We start from the raw sequence: 11,971 nt of genomic DNA on the forward strand, positions 1-11,971 counted from the left end.
CATATTTAACATTATTCTTAACAAATGCAGCACATTCATCTATTAGATATCACCCCCTCCCTCACCCCCTCCAACCTCCACCTCGCCTCTTCAAACCTCCAAGCCGCATCTTCATACTCCCTCTTCTTCCCCTCCATCTCCAACCTCCTGACATTAAACTCGTGCACGGCACGCTGTGCCGCACTCAGATCCGTCTTTGCACCCCAACTTCCACTTCCCTCACCCTCTGCCACTTCCCTCCCCTGCTGCTGCTGTCCATCCAACCCAAACTCCACACTCGCACTCACACTCGCACTCCCAAGCTCATCCCTCAACCGTCTAAACAACGGCGTAAAGCTACTCAGCACCGCCCCTTCCGCCTCCGCCTCCGCAACCGCAGATATGCCACTCTGGGCCGTAACAATCGGCGCCAGCTCCACCCGTCGCTTCTGCATCAAATACCCCTGCGCCTGCACCTCTTCCCTTGCTGCCATGTCCTCAATCGAATTCCGCACACCCTCTCCATTCTGCTCTCGTTCAGATGCGTACAAGTAGACAGAGTCGGCACGATCCCTCTGAGCCTCACCCGTCAACCTAACACAGCTCATCTTCCGCGCACTCCCACACGCCTTCTCCACATCCTCCACTTCCAGCATTCCAGCTGCACCGCCTCTCTCGCGCATCCTCGCTTGAAAATACGTATTCAACAGGTTATACGCCCGCTCGCGCTGGCCGAGGGTCAGGGTGGAGAGGCGGTGTATGGCGGTGAGCAGGGTGGTCGAGAGGTGTGTTGGGGGCAGGTTGGCGAGAAGGGAGGGCGGGATGAGGTGGGGGTCTGATGGGGGGATTGACCAGTTTTGGCGGATGGAGTGGAGGAGGTGGGAGGGTGGTGGTGTTGTTGGGTTCATTTTGTGTGTGTGTGTGTGTGTGTGTGTGTGTGTGTGTGGATTTTGTTATCGGAGATTTGAGCGGGAGCTTTTTGGGTTTTTTTGGTGGTTTGGAGGGATGTTTGGGGTGTTTGGGACAAAGGAGGGGGTTAAGATATAAAGATGTTTGTAAAACGAGGCTGAGTCTTTGTTCGTGGGTTGGGGTGGAAGTGTGGCTTTGTTAGGTTGGGGGTGGGAAAATGGCTGAGACTGAGTAACAAAAATATAAAGAGACACTGTGCAAATCATGAACGGTTGCTGAAGAGAATCTTGAAATGTGCTTCAAATAGTATTCGATAAGTTAAGAGCAATTGGTCTATGAACAAAGATTCTAACGTGCGACTTGGCAGTCTATAGAATACATGCAATCGAGTAAACGCTAAACAGAAATGGAGATGGTACAGGTCATAGTGCTTCAAGTCATGAATGCGAGGGAGAAAGATCGAGAGATGAAGCCGAGGAGATTCAGAAAGAATCACAACTCTATCTTCGTCCCAAGGTCAGCTTTGGCGGGTTATGCTCATACTTACAACGAGCATTTGTGCAACCAAAGGGAGTACTTTGCCACTTACAAAGCTTACTCGATGTAGGGGCTATCCTCGGCCTGTTCTTTTTGCTAGCGGCTTTGAGAATTCAATGCAATTGTTTTCCGAGATTCGTCTGTGATTTAGGCTGATTCTGGTATTGTTGCAAATCACCTTGTGACCCATCGCTAGAATCGTCTTGGGCGAAGAAAAGCGGGTCATGGCTGTTATTACATGTTTCATCTGTAAACCTACAGCTGCCTTTGGCGAAGAATGGGCACGGTTTGTGGGCATACATGCAATTTCGGCCTTCATTGCACCTACCACGCAAGTAATTCTGACAGGCCTGCTTTCTTTGTTGGCCCGATTGATAAGGTCCTTGACCGAACCCTGACGGGGCGCTCAACTGACTGAATTGAGGACCACCTTTGTGCGAATTGGGATCAAAAAAGTTAGGCACGGGAGCAATCTTTTTACCGGAGTTCATCGTGGTGGGAGCGAACCTCACCTTTGGCCCACTTGGCACTATTGGAGGCGCATGTTCCGTCAGTATCGGCGGCTGCATGTTTCCGAATGGACTCTGTCCAGTCATTGGGTTCGGATCTTGCTGTAGGTAGTCATCAAGACTCATTAGGTCTACCTCGGAATATTGAGAGGGTTGGGATTGAGCGTCACGTTGCCCAAGGAAGAAGGGGTCGTGGCTTCTATTGCACTTCTCCCGATACTTGCAATTGCCACTCAACCAATGACGGCAAGGTTTATGGGGAAGCTGGCATTTCTTGCCTCGTCTACATGTGCCCAGTTTGAAGTCACGACAAGCTTCTTTAAAGAAACCGTACGGATTTGCATGCTGTTGTGCAGTTGTGTCTTGGACCGAATGGTTGGCAAATGGGTTAATATTCCCAAGGTTGAATGAATTCGGGGCTGGAAAACCACCTGAACTAGAGATGGACTTCTCATCAATATCCATCCTGTCAGAATTCTGATCTATGTCCATTGGGAAGTTCCAAGGTTGAGGTGCAGGGAAGCTGCCGGCAGTTGGCACGTGGCTGCCAGCAAGTACACTCGCCATTGCATTAAGCCGTTCGGTTGTTTCTGCCAAAATCTGGCTGGTGTTTGCCGTGACGTTGATGCACCTTGTACACTCAGCGTCAACAGCCATTTTTATTCGCTCGATTTCACTGTTTTGCCGGGCGATGTGCTCGCAATATTGTTTCCGAATCTGGGATGCTACTGCAACCCATCTCTCCTCTTTCAAGCTGTTTTCTGCCTTTTGTTGTGCAGAGGTTGCCTCTAGCACACTGATGTTTTGGGTGATCAGCGTGCGTGCTGTCTCGACTTGTTGGAGCTGCTCTTCCAAGAGACCTACCTTGTCTGCCAACAGACCTACCCTGTCTGTCACCAGATATACTCTCTCTGTCACCCGACTTACCTGCTCCATGCCTTGTTCTAGGAGTTTCTCTATTGATTCTGTATCGGCATCGTTCTGAGGCGGTGGGTTTAGTGGAGGCTTCGCAGTGGCTCTCTCGCCCTCCTGCCGAAGTGTGTCCATGACTGACGCCCTCTGATGGGCCGAAAGCTCTATGGAAGGGGGTGGGGGGTTAAGCCAGGTCTCGATATCCACGACTGTATGCGTGAGATCACCAAGAAAGTGGTAGTGCTTGGAGCTCGCGACGAAATCCCGCACCATTGGAAGACAGGCTTTGGGCAGTGGCGTGTATGGTATGATGGTGCGCCACTTGACACCTTTGGCCAAAGACAAGTGGAGACCAGAGAGACAGTCACGTATAGCAGTGACGGCATCGAGGTCGATCTGGGCATTAACAGTGATAGCACCTTTGATGAAAAGCAGGTCACATTTGACCGATTCGTAGTGTTGGAGAAACGCATCGACCAGTGCGATCTTGTCATGTCTGGATCGGGGGGTGATGTTTGCAAGACGAGGGATCAAGTGGCGAGCTGCCGTACCTTTTCTGAATTGCCCCTTGGCATGTGCATAGGTGAACATGCAGGTAAGGTCTTGCTGATAGTCTTGTCGGGCATACGAAGTATAGTCAGTGATGTCAGCTTCTCGTTGGCGCAACATGTGTGCCTCAAAACACAAGCGAGCCATGTACTGGTGAGTGTTATTAGGATGATGGGGGTGAAGAGTGCGTCTAGTACCTTTGGGTTATATTCGTCCTTGTCATGGCGTCTCTTCTTGGAGGGAGCTGATGAGGAATCGGGGTCAGGCTTTGTGAGATTATGGTTAGTGAAGCGTAAGCTGGCTGGTGCTTTAGGGGAAAGAGCATACGGAGGTGGAGTCATCGGGAGAGTCTTGCCGCTTCCTCTTCATGGATGTTCTGGGAAGTTCATGTATCTGATGTGTGTCGATGCTGGCGTCACTGTCAGGGGTGGGAGAGGCTTGGTCGGTCATTTTGATTCATATGTTGAAAAGACTAGTTTTTGGGTATACTGAGGCGGGAATAGGAGGCACAAATTGATAGGGACGGAGCGAGTTTGTGGAGAGTGAGGGCAAGACATGGTTTTGGGGAAAGAGCGAGTGGCTTGGCGGGTGGGTCCGTGTTGTGACACAGTGCAGGTCAGCAATCAAAGAGCAGCGCGTGAAAGATGACAGCTGACAAGGGCAGCAAGGCAAACAAGATATTGTTCAGGCAGTGTAAGACGGGAGGTGCACAATGCAGGCGTGAAGAAAGGCCAATGTGAGTGTTGTGGTGGAGGTGGCTCGTCAATGACGCGGACAAGGGCTCGGGGGGGAAACATTGGGAGGGCCGACCTTGTGCGCTATCCCAAGACTGCGACGACAAAGAGAGGAACCAAGCATTTGGGGTAAGGGAAACCCCGCAATCAACCCCAACACAGCACACAGCGCCGTTCCTTGCCTAGAGCATAGGCCCGGACGCCGGCGCAGAGGGCAGAAGAGGAAACATGTGAGTGTCGATGGCCAGGGGGCGGTGGAGGAGGAGGGGGAGGCGAGAGGCGATGAAGGGAATGGAATAAAATAAAAAAAGGCAAAAAAAGGTTAAAAAAAAGGGGGGCAAAAAAAGAAGAAGAGGAAAAATGATGAAAATGATGAAAGTGATGAAAATGATTACAACGACGAGGACCATGATGAAGGCGCGAAGAGAGAAGAGACGAGGAGCGACGGGCGGAAAGGGGGCAGGCAAGGGCAGGGCAGGCAAGGCGGGCGGCCGGGATAAGGCCTCAGAGTCCGTGGTGGCTCTCAGGCAGTGGGCAGTCAAGGTGCCGTTTGTCGTCCTCGTTGCTGAGCCATGCCCTCAGCATCGCCAACATGCGCAATCCCGTAGCCTGTGTGTCCTGCCGGTCGGCCAAGCAGAAGTGCATCCACGAGGACCGGCCGCCGTGCGACAGATGCAAGCAGAGCGGGCGGGCCGACGCGTGCGAGTTCCCAGGTAGGTTGTTATGGTGGTGGTGGTGGTGGTGGCCGTGGCGAGGCTGCTGGGGCCGTGTGTGCGTGTGTGAGTGTCTTCTGATTCTGACTGACCGTGAGAGCAGCGCCCGGAACGAGTGCCATCCACCGCAAGCCCAAACGGCCACGGCACTCTGAAGACGCAGGCGATACGCCGCCCTCGCTGCCACATGCAAATGCACACCACTCCACCTCCTTCGCCGCGCCCCAGCAGGGCCGCCGCAATGACGTACCCGTGCCGGTCGGCATCGCTGCCGCTACACAGGCCTCGCCGACGGCGGCATCTGCTGCTGCCCTGCTCGACGGCCTCGATCCCTTCGACCTGCTGACCGACGAGGTCAAGAACAGCTACCTGCGCTGCTCCTACAAGTGGAGCTTCCACCATACCCCCACGCTGCTGCTGCGCATCCGCGACCGCACCCTCGAGCCATGGATGGCCTGGGCGATGCTGGCGCTCGCCATCCGGTATGTCCGCCCTGCCTGCCTGACTGCCTGCCTGCCTCACCCAACACCAACACGAGCACACTGCTGACTCTCCCTCCCTTCCCCTGGTAGCTTCGTCAAAGACCCTCCCCCGCCCTTCCGCACCCAGACTGAGGCCAGCAATGCCTACGCCGCCCATGCCCGCCAGATTCTGCAGCAGGACCTCGAGACGCCCTCCATCAGCCGCGTCCAGGCCCTCCTCATGCTCACTGGCCATGACTGGGGCGCCGGCAATGGCAGACGCGCCTGGATCTACCTTGGCATGGCCATCCGCCTCGTCGAAGTCATGGACCTGACCCGCGAGACGGGCATCCCCCGCAACCGCGTCCCGACCCGCGAGGAGTTCATCGAGGCAGAGGTCCGCCGCCGCACTGCCTGGACCTGCTTCCTCATGGACTCGTTGCTGAGCGGCGGTAAGGGCCGTAAGAGGTCATTGACCGCCGCAGACATGTCCATCCAGCTGCCCTGCGAGCGCGAGGACTTTGTCTTTGGCGAGCCCAAGTGCACCCCCCAGCTCGACAACACGAAGCGCACGCCCCCTGTGGCCCTGCCCATTGGCGAAATCGGCATCATTGGCTACAGCATGCGCGCCGCAAACATCTGGGGCAAGGTCGCCCGCTGGGCTTGCAACGAGGACCTGAAGACGGAGCTCCCCTGGTCCTCATCGTCGCAGTTCCAACAGCTCATCTACGAGCTCGAGGGCTGGAAGTCGTCCCTGCCCCAGCGCCTCCAGTACGATCTCTTTACCATTCACAGCCACAATGCCGTTGAGCAAGGCCAAGCCTACTGTTACATGCACTGCATCCACTTTATGAGCTACATGTTCTTGCATCGCGCCTATCTGCCCGTTCTCGGCCCCCATCAGAATGGCGCTGGTGCCGAGGAGAAGCACAACGCCTACGATGAACATCGCGACATGTGGAAAAAGTGGGAGAGGTCTTCCCGGAGAGAGCTGTTCAAGGACGCCGTCATGGTCCTCGACATGCTCGAGGAGATGCGCACGTTCGGTGTCTATTTCCTCCGCGGACTAGTCCCTTGGGTCGGCTTCACCATTTACACTGCCGTCGGCGCCATGCTGTACTCTTTCAACTTCCCCAGTGGTGACGACGACCCTCGCTGGCAGGAAAAGGCTCGAAAGAGCGTCATCCAGGGCTGCAACTTCCTCAAGGAGATGAAGACACAATGGCCAATGGCTGAAACATGGGCAAGTATATGCTATAATGACAATTGAATGCATGCTAACAAACCCTCAAGTTTGACACCATCAGGCGCATGCAAGCCTACTACCGCTCCGTGTTGGGCCAGGATGGCCCAGCGTCTCCAGAAGAACGCCAAGCTCTCCGCCACGCCATGATTGACTACGGCGCGCTGCAGCCATCACCAGTACAGAAGCCAAGTGAATCTTCTAGAGTTCATGAGTCTCCTTTGGCTCCCTCGGTCCACTCGCCCACGGATCATCAGATTCATGTGAGCTCCTCTGAATCATTCTACAAACTCTGCTAACCCCATCGCCAGCGCAAACCCATAATCGCAAACCTTACAAACCCCTCGCAGAGCAGCCCAATGCCTACCACGGCCGCTACGCCCAGCAGTTACACTCCCAATGTGTCCTGGAACACACCACCAGCAGTTCCACCTCTTGAAGCAGACGAGACTTTCAACCTTGATTCCTTTGACCTGACAAACGAGGAGCTCGAGGCCATGATGATGAATGCTACCCAAGAATTCTGGGCCAGTTTTCCAGGTGAGGTTGGAGTTGGATACTAAGTGGTGGGGTTTCGTATTTTCAAGTCAGCGTGAAAGTTCGGCTTCTTGTAGGATAGGTTGTTTTGGCGCATGAATCTTTTCCCCGCAATACTGACAATTATAATGTGCGTTTCTCTGTATCAATGCGGCGAGAAGAAGGGTTTAATTTTTGTCGGCATGTCTTCTTTTAGTCTCGATACATACAGATTGCCTGTTTTAAAGTTAGCTAACACAGCCATGGATTTTACCTGGGCATCGAGTACAGTACGCTACTTAAAAGTATTTCTATCGCAATTCTACATATCAGTGTAGTCATACCCTGACGCTAGCCGAACTTCGCTTATGCATGCGGGTCTCGGTCCACTGTATGCTTTACAAACATGTATGGCTTGTCTTTCCAACTATGCTGAAGCCTCACATCTAATTTCGTTCGCAATGACATCATCTGTACTTCGATATTGCTAATACCCATTTTCACCGACTTGAACACTCGACAACACAGCTGCCAAGTGCAACATTGTACAGCCTAACAGAGACGGCTGCTTGGCAGACAGCAAGGTACTCGCTCACGCACGCAAAAATTGATTTCTCAATTAACATATCTGACCTCGACTGAATGCATGCCTTTTCTCTGGTTCATTAGAAGATGCGATCGTCCTTGCTGCTACTAATTCTAGCTGGGGTAGCATCGGCTTCGCTTGGAGCTGCCGATGGTACAAGCCAAGCTAGCACAACCCAACATCCCGAAAATGTACCGGCGCTGGAGATGGATGAGGCCACGGCAGCTATTGCAAATGCACAGTCAGTACAAAATCCATTAATGATGGGCGCGATGCCATCAAGTCATGTGCCAAGAACAGCCCGCCACAGACATGAGAAAGCTCATCTCATGAAGCGGATGGATCGAAAGAGCGGGAAATGGACAACGAACCATCCACGATACAGACTACTCGAGGCACTTTGGGCATACACCCGATATCGTGAACGACACATGGCCGAGCTTGATCGATGGCGAACCTTGTACAAGAGCGTGAGCAAAAAGCAGATGAAGGCATGCTATTCGGATTGACATGTACTTGAGATAGAACTAATCACTTTGCAGACACTAGAAAATACTATTGGATACAGGAAGAGGCTAGATGAGATTGAGAGATTGATTCTTACCAACGCAGCCATTTGCAGGGACATGGTACAGCATGCCATGCAGTTCTACGGCATCGAGCAGAAAGAGCTCGATGATCACATGTCACTGGCAGAGAAGGACGGGCGTCAAGCAGATAGATTTGCTACGTCGCAAACGCTAAAACACTATGTGCGAGACTGGGCAGACGAGGGGCTGAAGGAGAGAAACGAAGCCTTTCCGTGCATTTTGAGTACTATAGAAAGTATCAAGTCAGAATACCCAGAAGACACTAAACTCAGCGTCTTACTCCCCGGCTCCGGACTAGGTCGCCTCGGCCACGACATCGCCAACCTAGGGGGTCCGTATTTCCCCTCCTCCTCCTCCTCCCCCACGCTTCCTGCTAAACCTCTCCCCCAGCAGGCTTCGAAGTAACCATCAACGAATGGTCCATGTTCATGAATATCGGCTACCGCTACATGGACTCCCAAACCACCCCCAACACACTAATATTCCACCCTTTTATCGACGCAATGTCGCACCACGCCACAAAGTCCGACATGCTGCGCCCCATCTCCGCCCCAAACATAGCACCGCACCCAGACGTCCTCCTCGTCGAAGGCGACTTCACCACCGTTCTCGCCGACAAAGAAGGAACCTTCGATATCATTGTCACGCACTTCTTCATCGACACCGCGCGAAATCTAATGTCCTATTTCGATACCATATCGCGCCTCTTGAAACCGGGGGGTCACTGGATCAACTTTGGTCCGCTGCTCTATGGCACCGGTCCTTTTGTCCAGCTTTCCCTGGAAGAGATTATAAGGGTTGTGGAGGCCATGGGGTTTGCGTTTGAGGATCTAGGAGAGGAGTGTGGGGAGTTGACGTTTGAAGGGGGGAAGGTGAGGAGTAGGGAGGCGGAGTATGGGTTTAATGTCAAGGCGTTGACGAGGTATGCGTATTTGGCGCAGGTTTGGAGGGTGAGGAAGGTGTGAAGGACTGATCCCCCTGGGGATGACTAAGCTGGTGGAGGTGGAGGGTGTGGAAAGGGGAGGGGTATGGGGGAAAAGGTATCTTGGTGTGGTTATTTTTTTAAGACGATCTCACGTGATATCATAGGTACACGACATACTATACTTGGATTGAAGAATCAATATCTGGGAGCTAGTCATGTACTTACCGTTTTTTTTTCTCCACTTATTAAGCGTAGTATCAGATCCTTTGCCAAGACGATTGACAGGAGGACCCTTATTCTTGGCATGCATGTAGTAGTTACTACGATTGTGGAGATGTTGGACTAATATTTCTGATTTGTTTGTTTTTGGATACGGTGATGATATGTGGGGTTTCTGATCCTAACCTTAATCCTAGCCTGAAGGTTGACCTTGACTCTGACTAGGGTAATTCAGACATTTCACTGCACTGAGAAAGAATTCCAGGAAGCATGTTACGTTTAGGCAGCATGAAAGCCACGCAGGTGATATTATTCAAAATATACATCATAACCTTGATGATTTATTGCACCGTATCCTGGTCATAGCTCATAGCTCTACTTCCTTCACATCCGATATCTTCTCCACTCGCTCCGTATCGTTGCTCTTCTCCAGCAACTCGGAGTGGCTCTCCCCGTGAGAAAAAAGACGGTCAACGTCTTCGAGTTCCAAGCCCCTGGTCTCAGGGAAGAACAGGTAGATGATGGGGACCCAGAGAGCGTTGAGGACGGCGAAGATGATGTATGTGCGCCATCCGATGTTGCTGATAGCGTGGGGTGTGATTTGCACAATGATCTAGCCAATGTATTAGCACGTTTATTTAATCGTTCAGAATATGCTCAAACTTACGTAGTTGCAAATCCAGTTCGCTGCCGTCGAAATAGCTGAACCACGCTGACGTAGGCGGAGGGGAAGGATTTCAGATCTGCTTCAAGTCAGTTTCTTGCCGCCTTGAATATTCAGCGGGGATAAACTTACGGGTACACCCAAACGGTGGCTTGGAAACCAATGGTGAACGCTCCCTGGAAGATGAATAGCATGGCAGCTGCAGCGATACCCGCACCGTGAGCCGAGGCAGTCTTGAATTGCACCTGGTAGATAAGAGCAGCTTGTACTGCCATGACGGCCGCCATGACGCTGATCATGGATAGCAGGAGCGGGCGTCTGCCGATCCTGTCAATTAGGAACCAGGGGATGAAGGATGCGACGAAGAACCAGGTTTGCAGGAAACCACTCATGAGGGCGGACATGTGAGTGTCGAATCCGATGCTCTTCTCAAAGAGAGTGCCAGAGTAGTCTGTATCTCATCAGTAGAGTTTTGTGGTATTGCTAATACAGAACTTACAGATGATAGCGTTGATACCACCGAGTTGCTGGAACATCTGAATAGCACAAGCAATCAAGAAACGCCTCCTCGACTTGATAGGGTCGCTCCTGAAGATATCCTTCCAGCCAGCTTGTCGCGACGCCTCGTAGGCAACGGTTTCAGTAATGGTTTGGTGGAGTCTCTGGACTACAGCGTCGTTTTCGCTGGTACCTTGGATGCGTGCCAACACCGACAGACACTCTTCTGAGCGATCGTGTGACGCGAGCCATCGAGGTGTCTCGGGGATGACTGTTGTAAGGAAGAGAATGCTGAACAGAATAATGCATTGAAGGATGGTCGGAATTCTCCAAGCATAGCTCGAGGTGTGGTTGACAAAACCGTAGTCGATCCAGTATACGAGGAAAATACCAAAGTTCAAAGTGGAAAGTTGTGCGCAGACGTAAACACCGCGGCTGGTCTTCGGACTGAACTCGGCTTGCATGACGGGCACCGTAGAGTTTATTATACCGAGTCCGACTCCAGAGACGATGCGGCCGACAATGAGATGGGCTCGGCCAAATGCGGTGGCTTGTAGAAGGGCGCCGATCATACTGATTACGGCTCCGATGGCGACACTCTTGCGGCGACCAAGGTTCTCTCCGAAGAAAGCTGTGGCCATGGCTCCGACAAAGCAACCAACTATAGTCGCTCATTAGTATGTGTCCAAGTCTATAATTTCTCTGGTCACTTACTCTCAAAAATAGCCACAATAGTTCCAATCATGTCCGACGACGGATTATCAAACGTCTTCCTGAACGCCGGCGCACCGACCAGACCGCCCATGAGTCCATTGTCGTACCCAATCAACATGAACCCGAGGGAGGTAAGAAGATTAACAGTGAGCAAAAGCGCTCGACCCTTGAGTTCAGGCATGATGGAAGAAAGGTTCTCAACTGCGGTTTTGTTCGAATGTGCCAAGTTCACATCCACCGCTGAGTGGGAGGAATATGCGAAAAGAGTTTCTTCACAAGGTGCATGCATGGACGTCTTCCCATCTCATATATATACATGGACCTTGAGAAACGGTCCTTCTGGAAAGCATGGGTCGCGATCGCGAGTTTGCGGGGCCCCCTTCCCCATGGGTACGGCAAAGTCATACATATCCCGCGGGTTTTGGTGGCCTCTGGGGTAATGCTGGGGTCTAGCCCGTTTGTCTAACGCCCTAGAGGATGCTACATACGGCAAGTGTTGATTCGAGGCGGTGATCGAGTCAGTCGCTAGTAACCGGGCTAGTTGGGTGGGCGAAGCCGTTCAAGGTCATAGTATACCAGATCGTGCTATCCACACGCACATGCTAGGCGTAGGAAGGTTTAGATGGAGGCTGCCCGCCATGTCATCCAGCCAACTTAGTTCCGAACGCGTATTTGCACGTAATGATTCGGCCCTAGGGTAAAGCCGTTTTTTT

General features: G+C 52.4%; 5 protein-coding genes across 5 annotated transcripts; 2 read left to right on the forward strand and 3 right to left on the reverse strand.

The window, feature by feature from the left end:
* Positions 1 to 35: 35 nt before the first annotated feature.
* COCVIDRAFT_23437 (hypothetical protein) lies at positions 36 to 887 on the reverse strand (the record flags this gene model as incomplete). Its single annotated transcript, XM_014704795.1, has 1 exon — positions 36 to 887. The coding sequence occupies one exon, from the start codon at positions 885 to 887 to the stop codon at positions 36 to 38; it is 852 nt and encodes a 283-aa protein (XP_014560281.1).
* A 2,130-nt stretch (positions 888 to 3,017) lies between these two features.
* Positions 3,018 to 3,542, reverse strand: COCVIDRAFT_63664 (hypothetical protein; the record flags this gene model as incomplete). Its single annotated transcript, XM_014704821.1, has 1 exon — positions 3,018 to 3,542. A coding segment is annotated over one exon (525 nt), but the record flags the coding sequence as incomplete, so codon positions are not given.
* Positions 3,543 to 4,721: 1,179 nt separating this feature from the next.
* Positions 4,722 to 7,109, forward strand: COCVIDRAFT_34526 (hypothetical protein; the record flags this gene model as incomplete). Its single annotated transcript, XM_014704822.1, has 5 exons — positions 4,722 to 4,842; positions 4,946 to 5,324; positions 5,415 to 6,546; positions 6,597 to 6,809; positions 6,858 to 7,109. The coding sequence occupies 5 exons, from the start codon at positions 4,722 to 4,724 to the stop codon at positions 7,107 to 7,109; spliced, it is 2,097 nt and encodes a 698-aa protein (XP_014560308.1).
* Positions 7,110 to 7,854: 745 nt separating this feature from the next.
* On the forward strand, positions 7,855 to 9,203 carry COCVIDRAFT_89453 (hypothetical protein; the record flags this gene model as incomplete). Its single annotated transcript, XM_014704823.1, has 3 exons — positions 7,855 to 8,118; positions 8,191 to 8,569; positions 8,629 to 9,203. 3 exons carry the CDS (start codon positions 7,855 to 7,857, stop codon positions 9,201 to 9,203), a joined length of 1,218 nt encoding a protein of 405 aa, XP_014560309.1.
* A 546-nt stretch (positions 9,204 to 9,749) lies between these two features.
* On the reverse strand, positions 9,750 to 11,439 carry COCVIDRAFT_89392 (hypothetical protein; the record flags this gene model as incomplete). Its single annotated transcript, XM_014704824.1, has 5 exons — positions 9,750 to 9,995; positions 10,050 to 10,125; positions 10,179 to 10,497; positions 10,546 to 11,205; positions 11,259 to 11,439. 5 exons carry the CDS (start codon positions 11,437 to 11,439, stop codon positions 9,750 to 9,752), a joined length of 1,482 nt encoding a protein of 493 aa, XP_014560310.1.
* Between the last annotated feature and the right edge of the window lie 532 nt (positions 11,440 to 11,971).

This window comes from Bipolaris victoriae, assembly GCF_000527765.1.
Source record: "Bipolaris victoriae FI3 unplaced genomic scaffold scaffold_12, whole genome shotgun sequence".
Taxonomy (NCBI): domain Eukaryota; kingdom Fungi; phylum Ascomycota; class Dothideomycetes; order Pleosporales; family Pleosporaceae; genus Bipolaris; species Bipolaris victoriae.